Here is a 24,677-nt window from a genome sequence, read left to right on the forward strand (position 1 = left end):
AATAATAAAAAGATTTCATAAAAATAAACTCATATAAGCCCGACATAACTTATATATGATATATTAGATATACTTTATAAGAAAAATAACTTTACGTTATTTCAATGTACTACATTAAATTACGTCAGTTTATGATTAATTTATTTTTATAAGATCTCACAAGGCATTTTTTTAACCTAATTCGTTAGTTTTTAATCACATTTTTCTTTCATTTTAATGGCGGTAATCGTGTGCTTAGACATAAAAGCAAGATAGCATCACATGGTCATGTCGTCTTCACAGTGCATATCTTTTAGGAAAATGCTATATATATATATGTATAACATCGTCATTATCCATGATCTATTTTTAAATTTATTATTAAAAGAAAGATGAAATTATTTAATTATTAATAATGAGTAATAGTAGCCCATCAACACATCGAGAAGAAATAAACTTTTTATAATAGAAACTGTAATAACTAATGTAGACATGCAAAAAAAAATTGTCCACAGGAAAAAATCACCCTATATTTCAACGTCAAGAAAAGTAGATTTGCACCATATAAATATATAATATATATATAAATAAATGCATACATCCATCCTTGTCGACCTTTTTTCACAAATGATGTCTGCAACAACGTCATCACGCCTCGGTACCATATATAACGTATATAGAAAAAATTTATTTATTATTTTATTTTTTTCATCCTTTATTATTTTATAATATAATATTAGATAATTAGTTCATAAATAAAATATAATAAATAATTTTTAATTATTTAATAAAATATTATAAAATGATGATAGGATGACGATGATAATTAAGATTATGAATAATATTGCTCATTTATATATGTATTGAGATATATAATGCTATAAAGTATAAATTATTAGCGTCCATAAGATGATATTTATACAAGTTGGAACTACTTGAAACCCAAAAAATCAGGCTCAATCGCCGTCAGGTTAATGCCCATACACGAGACGAAATAGTCATGGGATTTGTCGGTTCACGTCGAAGCGGACGTGAGCGAGCGACAGATGATGCGTGCCACCAAAACGAATGCATGAACCTACGGTTTACAAATAAAGAAGAAGACCCCCACAGCAAACTGCATGTTGTTCTTACTGGTGGTGGGTGCAACAAGAGTTGGTCACCGCTCGTTTCAGGGTCCATCTCCTCTGTAACTTTGCGTGCGCGGGTCCCATTCAAATTGCTCGGCAGCTCTATTCTAATTTCTACTGATGTTTTGCTTGGGTCGACGTCGTGGCCCACCAATTTAATGATTTAATATTTCATGACCTGGACCCCACACTTAAAAGTAGATTTCCTCCGTCGATCGTTGATGCAGCTGGGTTCCTTTCCTTTCGAATCTTTTTATGCTTGATGGATGTGTGTTCAATATAGAAGCTGAAAAACGTACCGGTACGTAATGATGTGATCATCAAATTGTTGCGCGCATGCAGCCGCATGTTGGATTTTTAGGCACGGGTCCAAATTCACAGCAGCCATATCTGGTGGAGAGAGATCAGAGAGAATTCAAACTAGTCCGAGTTCATTGTTCAAATTAAGCATGCATGTACATACGTACGTAGTTTCCGGGAAGCTCTCAAGCTGGTGCCTAATATTTGATGAATATTTAGGTCGTAGAAAGTTAGTCAAAGACCATTAGGAAATTATAGTTAGAGCCGCCAATATTGTAATGATCCCATTAATTAATCACTTCCAATTTGGAGTTTGGAATGCTAGGCCAGTACGTACGTGAAGTCTTATACCAAGTTTTCTGTCCCGATTCATTTCACAAAGCTCAACTTGCTATTCATTCTTCTTCTTTCTTTTTTTTTCTTTTTTCTTTTTCGCCCTCACCATGAACAAAAAATACCCTAAAAATAAAAAACAGCCGCTTTTTATAAGATAATTCATGAAGACAGTTGGTTTTCTAATCTAAGAACCAGGCCCACGAACTTTTGGGGGATATTGTTGGTGGAGCGTATCTTGCAAAATAATAGAGATCATGTAAATCTTGGAGGTCATGTCCTCCTACGATCAAATAATTTGTATATTCCTTTTGTAGCAACAGTCTCATCATAGAATTTTATATTTTCGATTCATAGATGAGATGAGATAGTTTTTGATAAAAGTTGAAAGTTGAATAAAATATTACTTTTTAATATTATTATTATTTTGAGATTTGAAAAAATTGAATTGTTTATTATATTTTATGTGAATAATTTGATAAAGCTATAATGATGAGATGAGATGAGATGAAACACTCTGAATCCAAACGAGGTCTTAATAATATAAAATTAGTATATTTTGGCACCGAGTATTAGAGAACAAAATCTCGACTAAATTCAAGCGTACAAAAAAAATTTTCGCAAAATAATTTGCAGGACGTCAAATTGCCACCCATTTGGGATTAAAAGGAAAAGGTGTTACTTTCTTGTAATAAGACCCGATTCATTCACACAAAAATGCTAAAAGCCAAGCCCAGCCCAATTACGTAAGAAGCTAAAAAAACCTAGGGGTGAGATCTGACTTGAGACCCAGTACTCCATTCTCCGGCATTTTCGTAGGCATGCATTACCATTTATCTTATCCAAATGGCAACCAAATGAAGACCGTAGTCATGACTTTGAAAATACGACTATTACTAAGAGCACTACCATTTATACCTAACTAAACATTCACACAGACACAATGAATCAGGATAATCTGAACTTCTTTGGATAATTCTTCATCAAAAGTGCTCAAGACATGAAAGGTGTTCTACTGTTCATGTGCGGGTCCATTTAATTTGGATTTGAAATTCGAATCAACCATGATTTCAATCCAAGATTTTGAAAAACTTAAAAAGTTCGTCTGGTTTTAGTGCGAATCCAAATCCAAATTTTGATAAACGATCCAAACAAGAACTTTGAATTTGAATTTTGAAGTTCAAAATCCAAATCCTATTCTCAAATCTATCCATCCGAACCAACCATAATAACAAATAGTTCACAGTTCCAAAATTCCACTCCAGCAAGACGTAGATCTTTGAACCATCTCATAAACATCAATGATCAAAAGCCTCTACTTTTTTTTCTTGTTTTTTTATTGTCAATTATCAAATTGGGTCTCTCCTGTTACAGAGATCTGATGCTTACAACTTACAAGATTGGTATAGAACAGTTGCGGGATAAAAAACTAAAGAGCACAGAACATGTAATCCTAAAGGCAGGAATCCAAGTAGAAAACATGGACTGGGAAAGCCTCATCAAGGCCTCCTGCTTGGCTTGTACGTGGATTTATCAAGGATTGAGATACCTGATAATGGCCACCATCAAGTTATCAACTATAGAACAAGAACAGAGAAAATTCAAACACAATCCAAAACAAAAACTGCGGAATTCCCATGTAATCTTCTTTTTCTAAAGTTCATGAACAACACTTTCAGTTTCCATCAAATCAACCTATATAAAAGCCCGTCATAGCACTCGTATTTTTCAAGCCTCTGTACAGATCCTGTACTCAACGCTTCAACCTTTATAAAAATGGTGATTAGAGCAACAAAATGCGGTTATTTCTTAACAATATTCATTCATGAGCAAAGCAATTCTCTACACGCTGAGAAAAATACCAATACATTCATGCAGCATCAAACCAATGCCCATCAACAAATTTCTCGCCTAATTAAATACCCCAAAAATAACGCTGCCAATATGGGTTACAACACGTCATCACCCTAGCGGTTCTCACACATTACCCATTAACACAACTCAAACAAATAAACACTTAAAGACAAATATTCTTGCTTTCTCATCTCCTACAGCGAGTGATACTCGAGCAGCCTCTGGTATAAGGGTGGACCGGGCCACTTGCCTTGAAGCAGTTGTGGGTGTAGTAGGACCGTCCTGAGCGAGGTGGGCACGGGATTCTGTCGGCAGTGAGCGCACCGTACGAGATGTAGTACCTCATTACTCTCCGCCACAACAGAGACCTACGCCTCCCGAGCGACCCACCTTCTATATCCACCTCTCCCCCCTCCTCGCCCAAGTTGTCAAACTCGTCGTACGGTGATGACATTGTTGTCGGCCATTCAATCGCCTCCGTCATCAGCTTCAAGCTCGTCCCCTCGAGCTGAGCCCGAGCACACGGACCCACACTTATGACTATAGAAAAGAGCAGGCAAAGGAGGAGAAGCTTGGGAAGAGCCGGGTACGCCATGGATAGCCAGAGAGATGGGGAGAGATAAAAGAGAGAAGTACCGGGGGTTTAAGAGGCAGTGAGCTCTGTGTGGAGGAGAGGAGACAAAGCGGTCAGTCGCAATGTCACATGCAGCAGTGCGAGCAAGAGAGAGAGAGAGAGAGAGAAATAAAGAGGAAACTGATTAGGTTACCGCGTAGTCGACCTTTCCTCGTTCTTCGTGTATCCTTTCGTTTCCTCACGTGAAGAAACCTCCAATGCGAAATGGGCCCAGACTGTTTAAATAAGTAGGTGTTTGACAGCCCAAAAGAGTTATGAGCCGCTACTTCCTCTTTGAGACCTTATTGATTATTATGTATAGAGTTCCCAGAGGGCCCACACTTGGCTGGAAACATTTTTAGCCGATTCTATTTTTGCAGCTTTGAAAAAGCATTTTCAATGCTTGGGTAAAGGGTCTGAGCCCAAATGAAAATGAAATTGGGCCGACGTCAGCTTGACTCTCTCAGTTTATACCACTTCTAAGTTGAATAGTTAGTTTATACTACTGAAACAAATTCAATTCAGTTTAATTTTAAAATAAATTTAATATTTAAATAAATAATTTTTATATCATTAAATTTATCTCAATTTAAAATTCTATAAATTTTTTCAATTCAACACTTTTTTAAACGTGAGATTTATAATTTCTTTTAACTTTTTATAAAAAATATTAAATTAACCTTAACATCCAAACACATTTAAATTTATATTACATAAACCCTACAAAATTTACTTCATCATTTTAACTCAGTACTATTTATAAAAAGCTTAGTTTAACGTCCAGATACAACCTAATTGTAATCAAAATTATTTCATGCACGTCCTACATATGAGTAATACTAGAGGCATTATAACTTCTATTGTATAGATTTTACAAATCTCTTCTTCGGCCAAATACGATATACAAGTGGGACTTGCATTATGAGCAAGCTGTGAGAATGGGCCCAGGTCAGTGCTATGCTGAATTCCCGGTCCACTACTTCTATGCATGGCTGGACCAGTATTTTCCTCAGCCGTATATGAGATTGCCGCACAAGTTACTTTTCTTCCAAACTCAACTCTATTCTCGCCAGAAAGTCGAGAGGCAAATCGAGGAAGAGGATATGGTAATCGGCCTCTAGTTTCGACCTATCTCCCTACTCACGCAAACACCTCCTGCTCGAGCTTTCTAGGATCAAAGGCTGGTCAATGAGCAGCATCTCTATCTGAATGAGTAGAGAGCCGTATGAGATAAGGCCAAAAAGCAAACAAAGGTTCGAAGAAGGAACGCGCATAAGAGTTTTACAAATTTATGTATCAAGAGTTTAAAATTTAAAGAAAAAATTCAAACCAATATATTAAATTGCTAATGTGTCACCAATCACGTAATTAATTTCTAAGATTTTTCTAGAAAGTTTAACATTTTCCGTTACTTCATTGCAAGCCATATATTATCTGACAGATGAATTACGTTAACGAGGTACGTAGAAAGTGCGTTCTCTATGCTAATTTGTGAGTAAAAGGGTAAAGAAAAATGAAGAAATAAACTGCAACAAGAGTTAAAGGAAAGAGACACAAAGGCAGTACACACTTGTTTAAAGATTCTTGCATGGTTTAACATTGCAGTGAGAACAACTCCCAGCTTTCCCTGATCTCTTTGTCGTTTCCTTCTTGTATGGCCATGTCAATATATTCAAAGGAAATATGTTGAAAGTGTTTTGGTCGGATTTGAACGGAAGCTTTAAGACTTTAGAAAGTGATAAAAATAGACAGATACTAATTTGAGTCAGAAGAAGGTTTTGGAAATCTTGGAATATTGATGATCATAAAGGCTACCTGAGGCATTCAAGGCCCTAGCTAGTAGCTAGAGCCTGGCCTCCGAATAATTAAAATGGGCTTTAGAAGCCTCTTTTTAGGGGGTGGGGAGGGCGGTGACATGCATCGTAGTAATCTTAACTTTATTTTTAGAGAGCTGGAGTAATTGATTTGCCCGTGCAGCGCTCAGATTCTCTAACGTCGAATCGAAACTGCATGGGACAAGGTCAGTGTCATATATATTTATATATGCATGAGTGTGGTATTGGATGCGTTTCATGCTTATCATCGCCGGCCACGACTTTTATTCAAGATGGATGACGACAACTAGTCTCACAGAGGCCGCGATAGACGACTCAATCATGGCTCCAGATCGATTGGCGAAACTTCATACTGTTGTGGTCCAGTCTTTAATTTGGTTGTTCTTAATTGTCATAGATTCCTCCCCTTAGTTGGCCACTTGGCCGACTGGCCACAACATCAAAGTTTTAGCTCTGCCTTTATCATTATTGCAAATCTCAAAAACAAAACGCCAACTGACCTTATCTCAATTAACTTTGTCCAATCCCTTAGACATGACAATTAGATGCATCGAGAAATTGCGAATATGGATAACAATAATTATACCTCGACATGTAGTCACTACATTGTGACTAATATGAACCTAGACAAGAACAACGCGCGTTTCTGTATAAATGCTTGCTTTCTCTTCTCCTGACGATAAAAAAGAAGAAGATGCAGTGTGCATGGACGTGTAAAACTTTAAATATCCATCCCGTGTTGCTGCCAGAATTAATTTCTAGAGCTTTGGTTTTGATGAAAGCCCGCCCACGTCCAACCCTAACAATTTGCAGAGTTAAATTTAATGAGCACCAGCTGCTACGTTAGTGTTCCGGCCGGCCTAGAGTTAAAATTTTTAGACTCCGCAGTACCATCAATCTTACCTCTTTTTTGCGTGCATTGCGAGCTGTTGCGTAAGGGTCCTTTGGCTAATCTGATGATACATGCATCATGCAAACCAAAGCGAGTTTGTCGATATCGATAGGGAATTAATGGCAAATTGAAAACCAAAAGCCAGACAATCCGAAAAGGTTGGCCATTTCTGGTGTCGCTGTTTGTTTCTGCAATTTAGCTAAAAATTAGAAAAACTCACCATTGGAGTGAAGATGATCTTTTGATGAATGTCATGATGTATGCAAAGAATAAGAGAGTCATACATATATATATATATATATATATATAAGAACTGGTCATGATCGTGGGACCACTCTCTGATCAGCTTTGCAATTATCGAAAACCTAGCTAGCTAGCTCTTACCTGTGCTTCCTGGTTTATTATACATATGATTCTATAAATGAAATAATATTAGTTTTGTTTCCATTTTGCATAGGGATACCTGAGCAGATAGAGGGTAACATTAATTATGTTCATGTTCAGAAGATATATATTATTTTACTAAAATACTGGCAAGTTTTTGAAACTTATATGTTCAGAACCTACATGTGCACTTCAAAATGTATTTGTCGCAATTGGCTGTGATACAATACCTAGCATAGTATTTATTTTTTAAAATAATAATAATAATAACAACAACTTAGCAGCTACCTGCAGTTATAGCGCCAGTGCAGTTGCAGCAAGCTTAAGTTCAGGGAAAACTGATATTTCTGTGAAGAGTAAAGGATTGAAGTACTGAAATTGGAAGAATAGTAAATACCTTGAGTACTTAAATATTGTCTTATGCTTTTTTTTTTTTTTTTAAATTAGAGCTAACCCCTATGAATTCAATTCTCTCTACGTTTGACTTGAAAATGGACAAAGCAGTACTCTAGCTAAATGGAGTACACATCCGTTCACGTGACTACTGTTCTATTTGCCTCACATTGATTAGCGTAATTACTTCAAAGTGATAGTACTGATACGCTTTCACGAAGACTCAAAAGCTGGTTCACGAATCTTGCAAACTTTGTTTACCCTTAAGTATGCAAGAAATCTTTGCAGTGCAAAATCATGAATATAAGGCTGAAGTCAACAGTACTTTGATACTTGGAGAGGGGTCGGCAATCGGCATCACCGCCAGCTCCTCGTGATCCACCTCGAGAACCGTGCCAATGGAGCAGTGTGATCAAACAGTCGTGCATCATCATCGTCGGTACGTAGGTCCAATGCTTGAATAATATTTGCTGTGTAGTACGTACGTCCCCGGACAACCCACTTCTTTTTATTTTTGGCACAGGTTCTAAAAATAAAATTCCTTCTAATTTCGAGATCAGTATGAGACTATGATCTCAAGAAATGAAAGCATAGTCTTGAATCAGAACGTCTTGTTTATATTACTCGCTTTAAGACCGTAATTATTCATCTCTTGAGATTATTAACAACCCATTTCATTATTCACACACACACACATATATACATATTGCCATACACTGACACACCGGAATATCTCACCGGTCGGCAGGAGCACCGGTTTCCTCACATTTGCACAAGTAGCTAGCGTCGGCGGTGGGTCTGACAAATGTCATGTGACTGTGGGGTTGCAGGGTCGATTTGTTTATCAGAAAGTAAAATTTTTAAAGCAAAAGCTAACGAATATGAATTAACTTTCAGTCAAAAGATATCATCACTTTGAAGGGAAGTGGTTCATGCATCTTCATTCAATCAATCCTTCGATCTGAAACTCCAATATATATAAATATATATTTGTGGGCCCAATTCAAAATCGGCCGTTGATATCCTATCCCATGCATGCAGCTTTGACCTTTAGATTAGATGGTTGAGACAACACTTAGAGGTAGCCCCACAATGATGGGCGGTCCTTATCAGAGATCATAAATTCACTCATCAACAAGTTTTAGATTTTTCCCAATGTTTCCAAAGATATATATAATATTGATCGCAACTTGCTATATAAAGCCCTTCCACTTACAGGGGAGCCTGCTAGATTGGTGGTCGGCTCCAGAGATAATCTTACACTACTTTCTATCACTATTTTATTCTTTCCACCCTGCAGCTCCTCATCTCTGTATATAACTGATAAAACCCTAAAACTCCTGTACTTCCTCTCTCTCTCTCTCTCTCTCTCTTCCCCCATACCTCTATTTCATCTCTCTCTTCTCTTGGGGTGCACAAAAGGGAGTGCGAGAAAAAATGGATGTTGACATGCTAAAATCATCAACAGGGGATCACATGGAGGTAATGACAATGATGATGCAAATGGAAGAAAGGCTTCCTGAATTCTGTGACTCTTTCCATAACGCTTCCACGTACCCATCTGGAATCGAATTCTCCAGTGGAAGCACCAGCTGCAGCATTGCTACCATACCACCCATATTCCACAGCGCCCCAATTAATAATTTATCTCCACCCACGCTGATAAATATTCAACCTTCCTCCCTACCATTCATTGGGAATCCCAATATCGATCAAGAGCCCTTGAATACACCACCTCTTCAAGCCCATGTTGTGTCAGAGAGATTCAGGAATGCTTCCGTTGATGCATCATCGCTCAGGAATTCTTGTGAGAAGAAGAACTCGTCCATGGCAGCAATGAGAGAGATGATTTTTCGGATAGCAGCGATGCAACCGATTCACATAGACCCAGAATCGGTGAAGCCGCCTAAGCGCAGGAACGTGAAGATCTCTAAAGATCCACAGAGCGTGGCGGCCAGGCACAGGAGGGAACGGATAAGCGAGAGGATAAGGATTCTACAGAGACTAGTTCCAGGAGGGACGAAAATGGATACGGCTTCCATGTTAGATGAAGCTATACATTACGTGAAGTTCTTGAAGAAACAAGTGCAAACTTTGGAACAAGCCGGGGCGAACAGGACACTGCAGGTTGGTGGTTTCCCAGGAATGATCACGAGTAATGTGAACAATGTGAATTACTCTAGTTTGGTGAAAGGTTGCCAGCCTGCTCAAATGGTGCTGGGTCCCATGGGCTTGTAAAGGATATACTGTTCAGTTCTTCCTAGCTAATATTATTAGTATTAGTGTATCCAAGAGTTCTCTTTTAATTAATGTATGGTACGTTAATGTTGATCAATCAATCTCCCGGGCTTTAATTTCTTGAGGACACTTTTGTTTCCTAGGCAATTTCTTGAGGACAGTTATAAGTACTTCACGCATGGATCATACGTGGCCAAATTAATGACAAGGATTAACAAAATATTATAATCCGTAGCAGCTTGTTCATGTTCTTTATTCTATATTTTATGATCAGTTTCCTATGTCATATCTGTTATGTGACATATCCAAGTGATTACCATTTAAGTGGGTGATTGACACATCATGAACCTGCATACTATACATATTATTCCACATCATGCAACATGCTGTATGAATAGGAATGACAACATTTAAGATCTTAAAGAGTAGTATATATCGATCTTAGATCAGTATATGATATGCCTAAGAAAACATAAGATCATGGGTTTATAGATTTCGACAATTCAACAATTTAGTCATCGGCCATGAGGATTAATTGACCTCCTAGCACTACAAGAAAAATAGGTATTTATGATCAATATTTTGCAACCAAAGTGATTATTTGTGAGTACTTTTTTGCCGGATCAGTACATTTTTGCCTAAAATAGTCTTTTTAGTTGCAAAATATTGATTACAAAAATTCATTTTTCTTGTAGTGTATAACCTATTTCAATGAGAGACTCTTTTTCCCATGATATGGTAAATGTGTTTTTTTTTTTCCTTCATGAAAGTGTGCTTGTGTATATATATATAGGGAACTTTTCTTGCAATACTGGGCCGGTGAAGGGGAGGCCGGGTGGGAGAATAGGAAAAAGAAAGATAGATCACCTTTCAATGCAACTTAGTAATTAATACCCTAAAAACCTCCAAAGATTTGCTTTTCATATGGTGTAAATTAAGGGTAATTCTGATCATGCTAAAAACAAGATTGAAGATCATGACCATAAGATCACACCTATATATATATAGTTTGTGATCAATAACTCAACCACTATAAGACAATTCACGATTGCAATTAAATATCTTTTCTCATAACTTATTTATCTAGTTATCTACAACACAGCTAGAGTGTTTGATATAAATTGCATGTAAACTCTATGACTTTATGATCTGATGCATGCTTCTCTGTATAATGACAACCTGGTCTGCACAATCACTCAGTGCCTGCAGTGAATTACCCCCATCATTATCTTGTTATTGCGTTAACTTTATAATGATATGGTAACAGCTTCTTTTCTAATAAAGGGAAACAAACATCTTTATATTAATTTATATACTCTCGCTCTCTGATCATCTGTTTTTCTATATATGTAACGTCGAACAAGTATATATAGGCAGATACCCTCAGCTTTCATTTTGGGTGTTCAGATTTAGCTCCTTAGCTTATATAAAGCTGATCATGATCCAAACATGTGAATAAAAATTATGTAGTATTAGTAATCGACCCACCATATATGCATATAGATATGTTATCAATTAGCTCTGCATGGGCGGCAAATAGCTAGCTAGCTGATGATGATTCCTGTCCATTACTATGCATGTTTGATCTACAGGCCAGTTTTACAATTTTTGAATTGAAGACATACATACACACACACACCCGCACATATACTGCTTGCTGAAATCCACTCACAATATATACACACACACTTGCTGAAAATTAAAGAAGACAATAGACGCGCGGGGTCTAGCAGCTTCAAACTAATTAGCCAGATCGATACTGAGACTTCGAAATTAGTCAATATATCCCTGGCCTCTGAGTAGTACTTGACATATAAAGCGATTTAAATATATATGATAGAAACTAACAAAATTTAAGGTGAATATTAATAACGTCATTGATATTTTTTTTTTCGTTGCAGAAATGAGAATTAATTAGGTGGGTGAGGTAGGTTGCCTCCCAAGGCAGGATCGGCTAACAGAAGTGTTCGTGTCTCAAGGGTCATGCCTCTGATCAACACAGCCATTTTTCCCAAGCATATCATAATAAAAGAAGAATAAAATATATATATATGTACTTGGTCAAACTGCATCTAGCTAGCAAAAGGACCATGTGGGATATCCCCACCAAGGTCCCAACATACCCAAACAGGCTAGCTAGCCATGATTAATATTATAAGAGGGTGGAGACAGACACCCTTTTCCTAATTTTAAAACGTGCATTTGCCTATTTGGCTCTCCCAATTATAAGCTCCAAGTTCATTGTATATTTCTTCTCTGACACATTCCTTCTATCATTTCCTATCCGCATGCATGCATGATCGATCTACCTCTGATCTTCTTTCATCATTGGATCATTTAATCCTAGCTCATTGTACTGAATCATAAAATTAAGGAATTCATGATGTTATTATTGACTTAATGATCTTATCGATCCATATTCTAGAAATAATTAATTTAATTAATTGTCGTACAAATTTTACTATAAGAATAATGGATTTTTATGATCAATAATTTTTTCGTTGCAATAAATTAATCACAAAAATCTATTTTTCTTATAACGTTTCATCATGAACTGATCTTCGAAACCAAAATGACGGGCAAACATAATTATAGTACATCATTTATCTCAAAAATTTAAATTATTAGAGAATCAAAAGTACTCGTAGTATTGCATTTAAACCAGCTTTAATATTCCATATTAATCAGATAAACTAATACCAGAGAGAGGGAAGCTGGGTCTTGATGTCGGCATTTGAAGGCATGCATTATATACAACATGTCCCATGTCCGTGTTCAAGAAGATTCACAAGAGCTAGAGAAACAAAATTACAACGGTATACATGCATTAGACTTATTGGAACGTAGTGGAGATGCATGATAGCCGTTGGCTGTTGGTGGAAGACGTGACTATAAAGAACAATAAATGAAGATAAGGTCACAGGAGATACAGTAGTACTACTGCGCGCAGGAAGTTTATTAATTATTAATTTATTTGTTTATTAATTTATTTTTTATCAGATTCATTTGTAGAAATAATACGTATGAATACAGACAGTAGTGAAATGGTTGGTTGGATTGGGTTTTGGCAGAAGTGCCCAATTTAAGGGGGCAGGTAGACTACCCAGATCTTGGAACAAAATTCTTCACCTCGTCCCTTATGCTAAGTGAGACGTATTAGAATGTTAGACCACGTCCGACAATACCAGCCTGTCCGAAGAAAAATTTAAAATTTTTTACGTCCAGTCAAATTTACTTATTTTTTTATATATTTTATTAATGTAATTAATTATATATTAAAAAAATTAATACAGTCAATCAATCACATCAACAAAATACACAAATAATATATAAAAATGACTGTATATAGTATTACTCATATTTACAAAATATAGAAAAAGTTCTTGAACCCTCCCGAGAGGTGAGCCAATAGCCACACGTCCAAGTGTTGGCATTAAACCTGTTATAATATATGTTTTTAATTTGCAAGCTAAATTATCCAAATTGACAATAATTAGCATCATAAACCATCAGATCTCGACAATCTGCACATGCAGGTTGAGATATAATCGTTATGATTCATGAAAAACAAGACATATATGGCACAACGTTAACGTACGATTGTATCTTGAATCCTTGATTATAGCTCAATGGGTCCTAATGCCAATAATCGGAAAGGTATTGTATATGCAAAATAAAGAGAAGAGTTTTGGGTCCAAAGTACTCATGCTCCAGTGGACTCATCGGCCCGATGGGCCAAGAATGGCCCATTAGATCAATAATAATTGGCCCATAAAAATGTATAAAAATAAGTCTTTGAAACGTAAATACGAAAATGAGAAATACTACGTGAAAGTTTTATATGACACATTAATCTAATCAATATATGATTTATTATTTTTTTCATTTCTATTTAATCACACATATATTTAAGCATTCAATAGTGCAGGAAAGCTAGCTAAAATATTTCTTGATTTCCATAAATATCAAGAGTTTTCATGAATATCCATGCATGTAATTTAACACAAGAACTGGTGGAATATCAATCAACCAGAAGAAACTTCGATCCGACAAATATATGTTGGGTTGCTTGCATGCATGCATGCATCTTGTGTAATCCCTTAATTAATCCTTGTTGTGCATGAAATGTCAATACAGATTGAAGAATCTCCGATCCATTGAATATTGGACTCGACCACTTCTTTAGAATTAAGCTTTTCATGTTCTTCTTCGTATGGCAGCCTGCATTGGTGGTAAATCTCATGATACTGCGGGTTGTTAGTAATTTTGATCATTTTGTACATCGATTGGTGCTGCAAAACAAGGAGATTAATTTCCTGTTACCATTAAATGTATAACGCCAAATATTTACCACACCAAGGATCATGTCGATCGAGCAATGCATGTAGAAGTATACATATACATACATATAATATATATTTGTACGCAATTAGTATGCATGACTAGCTAGTTGCTAAATATCGAACATGTTGAGCAGTGGCGGAGCCATGAATTTATTTTGGGGGCCAAACAAAACTATAACAATATGCATAAAATATTTTTTGTTATACTTTTATACATTTTTTTTACGATATATAATAATCTGATAAGAAGATTTACAATAAAAATAAAATACATTTAATACAACTTATGTATTAAAAAAGTATTTGATATGTCTGTAAGATTTTGGAGAATATCTAATAATAAAAAGAATCGTTAGAACACTAACCTCTGGCCATCGTTGATCAAGTATTTGTAGGAACCAATTGTTTCTGGATTGTGAACCCTCACAGATTTCTATATGGAGAGTATTGGGTAGGGGTTTTCAACCTATCCTTTTTTTAGAGCATGAAAATTGTGACTGATGGAAAATCACAGGCATTTATATATAGATAGGCCAAGACCCTTATCCACTGTTTTCTAAGTGTTGCTTCCTTCCATCAAAGAATGTAACTATTGGGTTTTAAATGAGTAGTATCTTTATTTTAATTACCCAGAGTTTTAATATATATATATATATATATAAAACTATTAAATAAATATATATAATATATTTGAAAGGGTGTGGCACGTAAGCCACCTTCAAGTCTCCTACAAGGAGACGTGTGCTTTCATTCTCCCACTTGGCTTACGTGACAGTCATTTAAAATTATCTGGGTAACCAAAACCGAATATGGCCACAAATAAAACTACTCAAACCATAAACTGTAGTAGAAAGATATAATACATGAATCATGGCGGTTATGTTATTATATTAACATTTCCTTCCATGTATTACATTGTATTAACCTCTCTAAATTAATTTTCATATGTGAAATATCTCTTTATGAATGACTTCCTATAAGTCATTATGGGTCTATACATCATAGATTAGGAGCAAATACTTTATGTGCACAAATAAAAAAATATTATTCTTGACAACAACAAGTACTGTATACAATACTTAAATCAAACATAAAATGAGCTCATTAATCCCATGCTCTCTACATGTTTCAAAAACATTTTTATTGAGAGCCCTTTTGTCATGGGATCTGCAATCATAAAGGATGTACTTATATGTTCTATAGTGACTTCTTGTTCCTTAACTCTCTCTCTGACAGCAAGATACTTTATGTCAATATGTTTGCTTTTGCTCCCACTCTTGTTATTCTTAGAAAAGAAAACTGCTGCCAAATTATCACAGTAAATTCTTAATGGCTTAGATATTGAATCCACAACTTGAAGCCCTGTGATGAAACTCCTCAACCATTTTGCCTGTGAAGTTGCTTCAAAGCATGCTATAAACTCTGCCTCCATGGTAGATGATGCAATGATTGTCTGTTTGGTACTTTTCCATGATATGGCACCTCCTGCTAATATGAAGACATACCCTGAAGTGGACTTCTGGAGTCATGACAACCCGCAAAATCTGAGTCTGAATATCCAACCACTTTTAGACAATCAACATGCTTATAAGTAAGCATATGATTCTTGGTTCCTTGTAAATATCTCATAACCTTTTTAGCAGCCTTCCAATGTTCTATTCCAGGATTGCTTTGGTATCTTCCCAACATTCCCACAGCATATGCAATATCAGGTCTTATACAAACCTGTGCATGCATTAAACTACCAACAGCAGATGAATATGGAATGTTTTCTACTTCTTTCTTTTCCAAAGCATTTTTCGGACATTGACTTAAACTGAATTTATCACCCTTTAATATGGGTGCTGCGTTGGGTGTACATTCATTCATTCTGAATTTTTTCAACAGCTTTTCAATGTAGGCTTTATGAGAAAGTCCTAAAATTCTTTTAGACCTATCTCGGTGAATCTCTATGTCTAAAACATAAGAAGATTCACCTAAATCCTTCGTTTCAAAGCTTTGGAATAGAAATTTTTTGGTGTCATGTAGTAGACCCAAATCATTAGTTGCAAGCAAAATATCATCAACATATAGGACTAAGAAAATAAACTTACTCCCACTAAATTTATGGTATATGCAGTTATCCACGATGTTCTCTGTAAAACCAAATGAAGTAATAACATCATGAAACTTCAAATACCATTGACGGGATGCTTGTTTTAGTCCATAAATTGATTTCTTTAACTTGCAAACTAAATGACCACCTTTATCAGAATGAAACCCTTCAGGTTGCTTCATGTATACCTCTTCTTCAAGAATCCCATTTAAAAAGGTTGTTTTCACATCCATTTGATGTAGCTCTAAATCAAAGTGAGCTACTAATGCCATGATCACTCTAAATGAATCCTTTTTAGAAACTGGAGAGAAAGTATCATGGTAGTCAATACCTTCTCTTTGTGTAAATCCTTTAGCTACAAGTCTGGCTTTATATCTATCGATATTACCATTTGAGTCTTTCTTGGTTTTATAAACCCATTTACAACCAATGACTTTAACTCCTTTAGGTAAATCGACAATTTCCCAAACTTAATTTTTAGCCATGGATTCCATTTCTTCTATCATAGCATCATGCCAAAATTTTGAATTTTCTCCACTCATGGCATGTGAAAATGAGATGGGATCATCTTTAGGTCCCACATCAAAGTCGGACTCTAGTAGGTACACATAATAATCATCAGAAATAGCAGGCTTCCTTGTTCTAGAGGATCTTCTTAATTCTACATTTTCATCTATATTATGTGGATGTTGCAATGTAGAGTCAAAGTTGGTATGTTCCTCATGAGATGGTGTTGGTTCTTGAATTGATTGATCTTCAAGAATATCATATTGATTTCCTTGAATGACAGTCATTTCATTTCCATTCACGGATGTAGTATCTGAATTCCGTGTTTCCTCCCACTCTATCTTTCGAGAAACATTATTCCAACTTATTCCAAAATCCTCAATAAATTTTGCATTTCTGGCTTCCACAATTCTAGGTGTATGTGAGGGACAATAAAATCTGTAGCCCTTAGAATTTTCTGCATAGCCAATGAAATAACCACTGACTGTCCTTGGATCCAATTTCTTTAGTTGTGGATTATAGACCCTAACTTCAACTTGACAACCCCATATGCACATATGCCTTAAACTAGGTTTCCATCCTTTCCATAATTCAAATGGTGTTTTGGGAACAGCCTTAGATGGAACCCTATTTAAGATATACACTGCAATTTTTAAGGCCTCACTCCACAAATATAGAGAAAGATTACAATTACTGAGCATACTTCTTACCATATCCATAAGGGTACGGTTTCGCCTTTCAGCAACACCGTTTTGGTGAGGTGAACCTGGCATTGTATACTGAGCAATAATACCTTCTTCTTTAAGAAAATTTGCAAATGGACCCGGTCGTTGCCCTGACTCTGTATATCTACCATAATATTCTCCACCCCTGTCAGATCTTACGATCTTTATTTTCTTATTTAATTGTTTTTCTACTTCCTTTTTATATATTCTAAAAGCATCTAGTGCTTCAGATTTATCAAAAAGGAGGTAAAGATACATAAACCGTGAATAGTCATCAATAAATGAGATAAAATATCTCTGACCATTCATGCAAGGGGTACTAAACGGTCCACAGATGTCAGTGTGTATGATCCCAAGAATTTCCTCACTCCTCTTGGCACCTTTACTTGTTTTGTTGGTTTGCTTACCCTTTATGCAATCCACACATGTACCAAAATCTGAGAAGTCTAAAATCTTTAGGACTTCATCATTTACTAATCTTTTAATTCTCTCTATGGAGATATGTCCCAATCTCCTATGCCATAATATAGAGGAGGACTCATCAACAATATTACGTTTAGTGCCAATATCATCATACAGAGTTAATAGACTTTTTTCAAAAATAGAATCTAAATTTAATTTATACAAACCATTTAACAAGGTCCCAGATCCTACAAATGTGGAGTTTTTAAATACATAAACATTTGAATTCACAAAATTAAATTTAAATCCCAAAGGTACTAATCTAGATATAGAGACCAAGTTTCTAGAAAATGAAGGTACATAAAATGTGTTTTCAAGATCCAAAATATAACCATTATTTAAAATAAGTCTAAAAGTTCCTAAAGCCTCGACGTGCGAACGCATCCCATTTCCTGAGTAGATGCCTTGTTCACTTCCCATCGGTTTCCTTAGGCTGAGAAAACCCTGCATGATATTGACAACATGAATTGAGGTACCCGAATCAATCCACCATGTATTATGATGAGAGTCTACAAAATTGGACTCATAGCACACAAGAGAATTGAGATTACCTTTCTTCTCAAGCCATGATTTATACTTTATGCAATCTTTCTTTTTGTGTCCTTTTTTCTTGCAGAAGAAGCATGCATCATTGTCTTTATAGCGTTTGAATGTCGCTTTCCCGTCCTTCTTCCACTTATTAATACCGACACTTTTGCCTTTCTTCCATTGTCCCTTCCTTTGAGTAACAAAATGAGCACTCTCAATATTTTCATGTTTCAATCTCTCTTCTTCTTGTACACACATGGTTAAAAGTTCATTGATGGACCATTTTTCCTTATGTGTGTTATACGAAATCTTAAATGGTCCATATTCTGTAGGAAGAGAGTTGAGTATGAAATGGACAAGGAATGACTCTGAAATCTCAATCTCTAAAGACTTTAGTTGGGCTGCAATATCCCTCATTTCCATTATGTGCTCACGCACACTTTTGGATTTGCCATGCTTCATAACTAATTTATTCATTAGGGTGCTAGCCAATGCCTTATCAGAACTAACAAATTGCTCTTCAATAGCCTTTATGTAGTCTTTGACTTTATCACACTCTGGGATTGAACCTCTAATGCTCTTACTCACATGTGACTTGATGAGCATTAGACTTAATCGGTTAGACCGCTCCCACCTTTCATAGGTATTTTTATCTATCAATGAACTTGATTCAGTGGGTATAGGTGGTTCATCCACACGGAGTGCCAAGTCCAAATCCATGCACCCTAATGTTAAAAGAACCTTTTCTTTCCAGTCCGAAAAATTTTCCCCATTCAGAATTGGAATATTAGAAGATTCACTATTTAAAAAGGAAGACATAGTAGCTGCAATAACATAACCAATAACATATATCAATGCTTTGAATCAAACAATAACTATAGTTTGAATTGACCAATGTCTAATTCAAAAAACAAATCTAAATCTCCCTGTGTGTAAAGATTACAATATGCATAAGATTTGCTTATATTTTCTTTATAATAAGACTAGTGTTTTACAAATACTTAGGAAACGAGATCCCGCACCTATGGGTATAGGAAATCTCATTTCCCTAATATTGTTTTTCACTATCTTATTCTAATTAAATCATATATATATATATATATATATATATATGTTGTAAATCAATCAAAATAAAGAGAGAGTTTCAAAACATAGAGAAAGAATGAGAGAGAACTCAGAGAGGTTCTGTAATTGATTTTTATATCAATCTTATCAATTTCTTAAAGAATTCAACGATATATATAGGCGTACAAAGGGGACTATGCTAGCTCACTATGCTAGCACTATGCACTATGCATTTGACGACTAGATAAATGTGGTCATACAATTCAAGATAGTTTATAACACTTCCCCTTTGGATGACCATATTTAAAGAATATGCCTCGTTAAAACCTTGCCAAGGAAAAACCCTGTGGGAAAAAACCAATGGCGAAGGAAAAAGAGTACAATATTTATATGTATCGCCGAGTGCTTTAGGATTGCCTCATTAAAACCTTGCAAAGGAAAACCCAGTGGGATAAAACCTTAGCGAAGGAAAATGAGTACAATCAGCACAAGTCTTCAAGACATTACTTCCCTTGAAAAGTGCATGATAACAGGTCTTCAAACCTCCACATTCCAATGTTCTGCATAATCTTCTTAAATGTTGCAGTTGGTAATGCTTTAGTGAATAAATCTGCCAGATTTTTTACTTGACCGTACCTTCTTGATATCAATTTCAACTTTCTTCTCATGAATTGCAATGATCTTCTTGTGTGTATCTGAAAGATAATTCGCATTTGTACATCCAACTAACTGTGGACTTGATCCATGTTGATAAAATAATCACAACTGGATCTTTCTGCTGATCACTACTCTTCTGGAGTTGTACTCTTCTGGAGTTCCTGTAAATAACACAGTTAGTGGAGAATTCATCAACATTAAACCGCTAACCTCATTTTTAATAAAAACGGTGGCCAGCCTTTTGAGATCAGACAAGCACCACAGATTTTCAACTCCTCTGTAGGTGTCAGGCGTGCTGTTAGGTGCTGCAGCTGTCAGGCGTGCTGTCAGGCGCCTTAGCTGTCAGGCGTGCTGTTGGGCGCCGCAGAGCTATGAAGCTATATTTCGTCTCTTTTCTCTTGCTTCACGAGAGATGTTGTATCATAATTTTCTCTATAAAAGAGATATTCAGCTCATCTTCATTCACATCTCATCTTCTTCACTTTTCTGTAATCATACTGCATTTTTACTCTGCAATCTCTTTCTGCATTTTTACTTTGCAATGGCTCAGCGATCTTCTCATGGCCAATATATGAGGTACTCTGCACCTCGTTCATCAGCTGTTCCTGCTTCTACCACAGGTGCTATCATGCAATATAATGATCTGACTCGTAGGGCAGATAATGAAGCTATCTATGAGCTTGTGAGTCTCGGTACCCGATACTCATCATCCATTATCGCATTTTCTCAGCGACTGCAATCCAGAACTTGTGGAGTTGACGATCTCCACGAGAATATTGCTATACTTCAACGACTTCTTCTGGAGTCCAACATGAAGATAGAATCAATAAAGCAAGAGAATAGGAATTTAAAATCCTTGCTTAAGTCTTCTTTTCGATTGCCCACCGCTTTAGATAGGGATGCCATGCAGATTCTTGAAGAACAAGAGCATTTGAAGAATGAGGCAAAGTGCCTTAAATTTCTGTAATTCTTGTTTCAAGATAATAAAATAATATTTCACAAATATTCATATTTGTGTTTCTATCTTTTAGTAAATGTTCTGTGTGCTTTATTTCTTCTTTAATAATGCACATTTCATATCAAACCCATAATATGAATCTGAAATACTAATTGTATTAAAAGATGGCATTTCATGACTAATAACATCACCCATCTTCCCCTTGAAGCCGCAAGGGTTTCAGATTTATATTTCAAATATGTGCAGTTTTTATGAGCTCTTCTGGAGTTTCAATGACATTTAAATCATATATATAAACTGCAATAATAGCTTGTTTTCATTTGCGTTTGGATTGCTTTAGATCATATAAGGATCTTTGAAACTTGATAGAATACATATTTCCAGATGTATTCATATTAGAAGTTTCAGACATTTTCTATCCTTCAGGGATTTTCATATATATATATATCATGATCCAATGATCCATATAAATATGCAGTTAATCATGCATATCCAAACTCTCGGTAACTTTCAAACTAATAAAAATCTCAATATGATTTCAATCACTTTAAAAACATATCAATATTGTTTCTTCGAGAAACTAACTTGTGATCTCTATATCACATTTTCATATTAAAAACTTCAGGCTTTTTATATCATGTATATAAATATCCACTGATATTTAACAAAAATCACCTCTTTAGGTATTTAGACTTCAAGTCAATATTTATCACATTTTACTTAGTGATATCAATTCTGCATATCAATTCTGCAGGAATTGAGAAACTGACTCGTGATTTATATATCACATTTTTATTTCCTTTCTATAAATACCCACTGAAATTTAACAAGCATCACCTCTTTAGGTGTTTGGACTATAAGTCCCGATGCATCATATTTTACTAGTGAATCAATTCTGCAGGAATTGTTTCTTTCAAATTTGGCCAATATTTTACGTCGTATTTTTCGACGATTCTTGATTCACTTTCATCATTACTTCTGGTAATGTCAATTGCCATCTCATATGGAAATACGTTGTTGACAACGATTTTATTTCTATTCATAATTTCTCCATTATTCATGAAATGTAACGAGATCTCGTTATTTTCAGGTACCTGTCCCTCTTCAAGGGAAGACATTTTCATGATAAACCTCTTCAGGAGGCACTCTTCAGGAGATTTGTACTCTTCAAGAGTTTATATAAGAGAATTTTATACAGAAAATCTGGATGGACTTTATTGCTTGTTTCGTGGGTATGGCCTCTTCAGGAGCACCAATTATTTGTGTCTTTCTCTTTTTGAGATGCTCTATCTTTTGTATCAATAAGTCTCACATGCCTTTAGACATGTCTTATGTTCATTAGACTGCTGAATTTCTTAATTGTCCTTCAGGGACTTCAATCCTCGCTGGGATTTTAGCAGTTCGAATATGAGACATTTTTATCTTATTGCATCCATAATTTAATTATCATATGAACTTCTGGTTCACATATGATAATCAAAATAACGTCGAATTATTTCATCTTATTTGCTTCTGACAAATTTTTCTTTCCACTTCTGGTGGTAAGACTTTATAGTAAAAGAATATTCTGATTCTTTTATGGACGTCCATATGAAAATCATTCGACTTATCGTAATTCATTTTAGATTATCAAGATGATCATGAAAAGATACAAATATTTTGAATCATATCACTTTTTGATGCATCATAATATTTGATTCAATAATTGTATAATATCATCTCAAAGAGAAAGTTTATAACTTTTCCAATACGAGCTTCTGGCTCGAAAAGATATTAATTATCACGTTCAATCTCTTAGTTTCTTTGAATGAAACGCATCATTATTTTCACTTCAGGGAATAGAATGATATAAATTCATTATCATTCACTTCAGGGAATGATATAGATCTAGTAAGACGTGACTAATGATTCTTATCAAAAGCTCATTATTTTACTCAGTCACTGAAAGACTAGATATAAATTTAGAATATATTGTGAACGTTTGGATTTTATATTACTACTTCAGGAGCATACTTGATATTGCTACTTCAGGAGCACATTCGAAATGTTCATTCAAATATATATTCTTTCCACCATTCCAATTATGCAATTTCAAGTACATAAATCATAATAAGCTTTTAGTACAAGTATCAATCATTTAAATTATGAGATACTCAAAAGCTGTTATTGATTTAGGGCGATCCTTCAGGGATGCTCCATTTCCATTCTCAGATAAATCATATCATCAATAAATAAAACTTGTATCTAAACAATATGAATAAAATTAATCACATTAAAATGTGAATTATAAAAATTTTAATTCATCAAATATAATTAATATGTAAACTATGTTAATAAATATAAAATTTTATCATACTATATTTGACTAATGAATCTGATCACAGCTTTGAAGCTCGTGTTTTGCCACTAAGGTGTATCATTCCTATATGGACAAGCATATTCAGAGGCTAACATAATTGATAGTACCACCATATGATAAATTGTGAAGAAATCTGACACCTAGGCTGACAAATGGGAAAAGATGACATCATCCCTTCAAAAGTCTTTAGTTTTGTCTATACTTTTATCTTTCTTTAATATTTATGTTGTCCTCATCTTGATTTTAATATTGATGCCTAACAAATTTATGCCCCCACATATGTTAAAAGCGTACGTACCTCAAGCCATTTTTAACTAATGATTTCTATTATTATTATTTATTTATTTATTTATTTTGACAAGAGCGACTATATAAAAAAATTTTACAGCTAGCATGCCATATTTGAAACTTTTTATAGTTGGCATATTTGACTAATGATAATGTGTTTAAAATTGACTTCCAGCATTTTTAGAGAATCATTGAACCAAGACCTTACCATGCTTGTGATTTCACCCGACGGGCCGACACACATATTGAGGGCCCACGGCATGCCATATTTGACCTTACCAACCACTTTAATAACAATAAAGAGAATAATATATGACGATAATAGTTGAATAAACAATACCTAGTATTTGCTTTTGAAAAACCGTTTTTGATGACCGACAAAACCATTATCGTAGTCAATGAAACGGGAAAGAAAGATCAGGCCACCTTCACTTGAGATCTAGAGATGGGATCTTGCTGGATTTACGTGCGACAATAGCACACGCGTCGACAATATCTGAAATTTCCTCTCTCTGACGCCAACACCCATAGATCCTGTGAACCCAGTTTTATCCTCCATGTCCTCTCTGATCAGTACTGGGTACGAGTACGGTGATTGGAGTTCCAGTAGTCACTCCTTCATAAACGCCTGAAAGTATTCGACAGGTATCAGTCTCGTTCCTCGGTGTAGTAATCCGACTCTGACTTGGCCTCCTTCTCCATGCGATTCTCCAAAATTTGTTATGCGAAAATAATTCCC

General features: G+C 35.3%; 2 protein-coding genes across 2 annotated transcripts; one reads left to right on the plus strand and one right to left on the minus strand.

Annotated features, from left to right (window-relative positions):
* Positions 1-3,195: 3,195 nt before the first annotated feature.
* LOC122301593 (protein RALF-like 34) lies at positions 3,196-4,191 on the minus strand. The gene is made up of 2 exons (XM_043113002.1): positions 3,847-4,191; positions 3,196-3,291 (listed from the first exon to the last, which is right to left on the minus strand). Exons 1-2 carry the CDS (start codon positions 4,189-4,191, stop codon positions 3,196-3,198), a joined length of 441 nt encoding a protein of 146 aa, XP_042968936.1.
* A 4,721-nt stretch (positions 4,192-8,912) lies between these two features.
* On the plus strand, positions 8,913-10,103 carry LOC122301953 (transcription factor HEC2). The gene has a single exon (XM_043113298.1). The coding sequence runs from the start codon at positions 9,151-9,153 to the stop codon at positions 9,949-9,951; it is 801 nt and encodes a 266-aa protein (XP_042969232.1). The 5' UTR covers positions 8,913-9,150; the 3' UTR covers positions 9,952-10,103.
* The last annotated feature ends 14,574 nt before the right edge of the window (positions 10,104-24,677 follow it).

This window comes from Carya illinoinensis, chromosome 2 (assembly GCF_018687715.1).
Source record: "Carya illinoinensis cultivar Pawnee chromosome 2, C.illinoinensisPawnee_v1, whole genome shotgun sequence".
NCBI lineage: Eukaryota > Viridiplantae > Streptophyta > Magnoliopsida > Fagales > Juglandaceae > Carya > Carya illinoinensis.

Coding starts and splice junctions, on each gene's coding strand:
- LOC122301593 (XM_043113002.1), bottom strand. CDS start 4,191: ATGGCGTACCCGGCTCTTCCCAAGCTTCTCCTCCTTTGCCTGCTCTTT. Junction 3,292..3,846: donor ACACCCACAACTGCTTCAAG/GCAAGTGGCCCG, acceptor GGCCATTATCAG/GTATCTCAATCCTTGATAAA.
- LOC122301953 (XM_043113298.1), top strand. CDS start 9,151: ATGGATGTTGACATGCTAAAATCATCAACAGGGGATCACATGGAGGTA.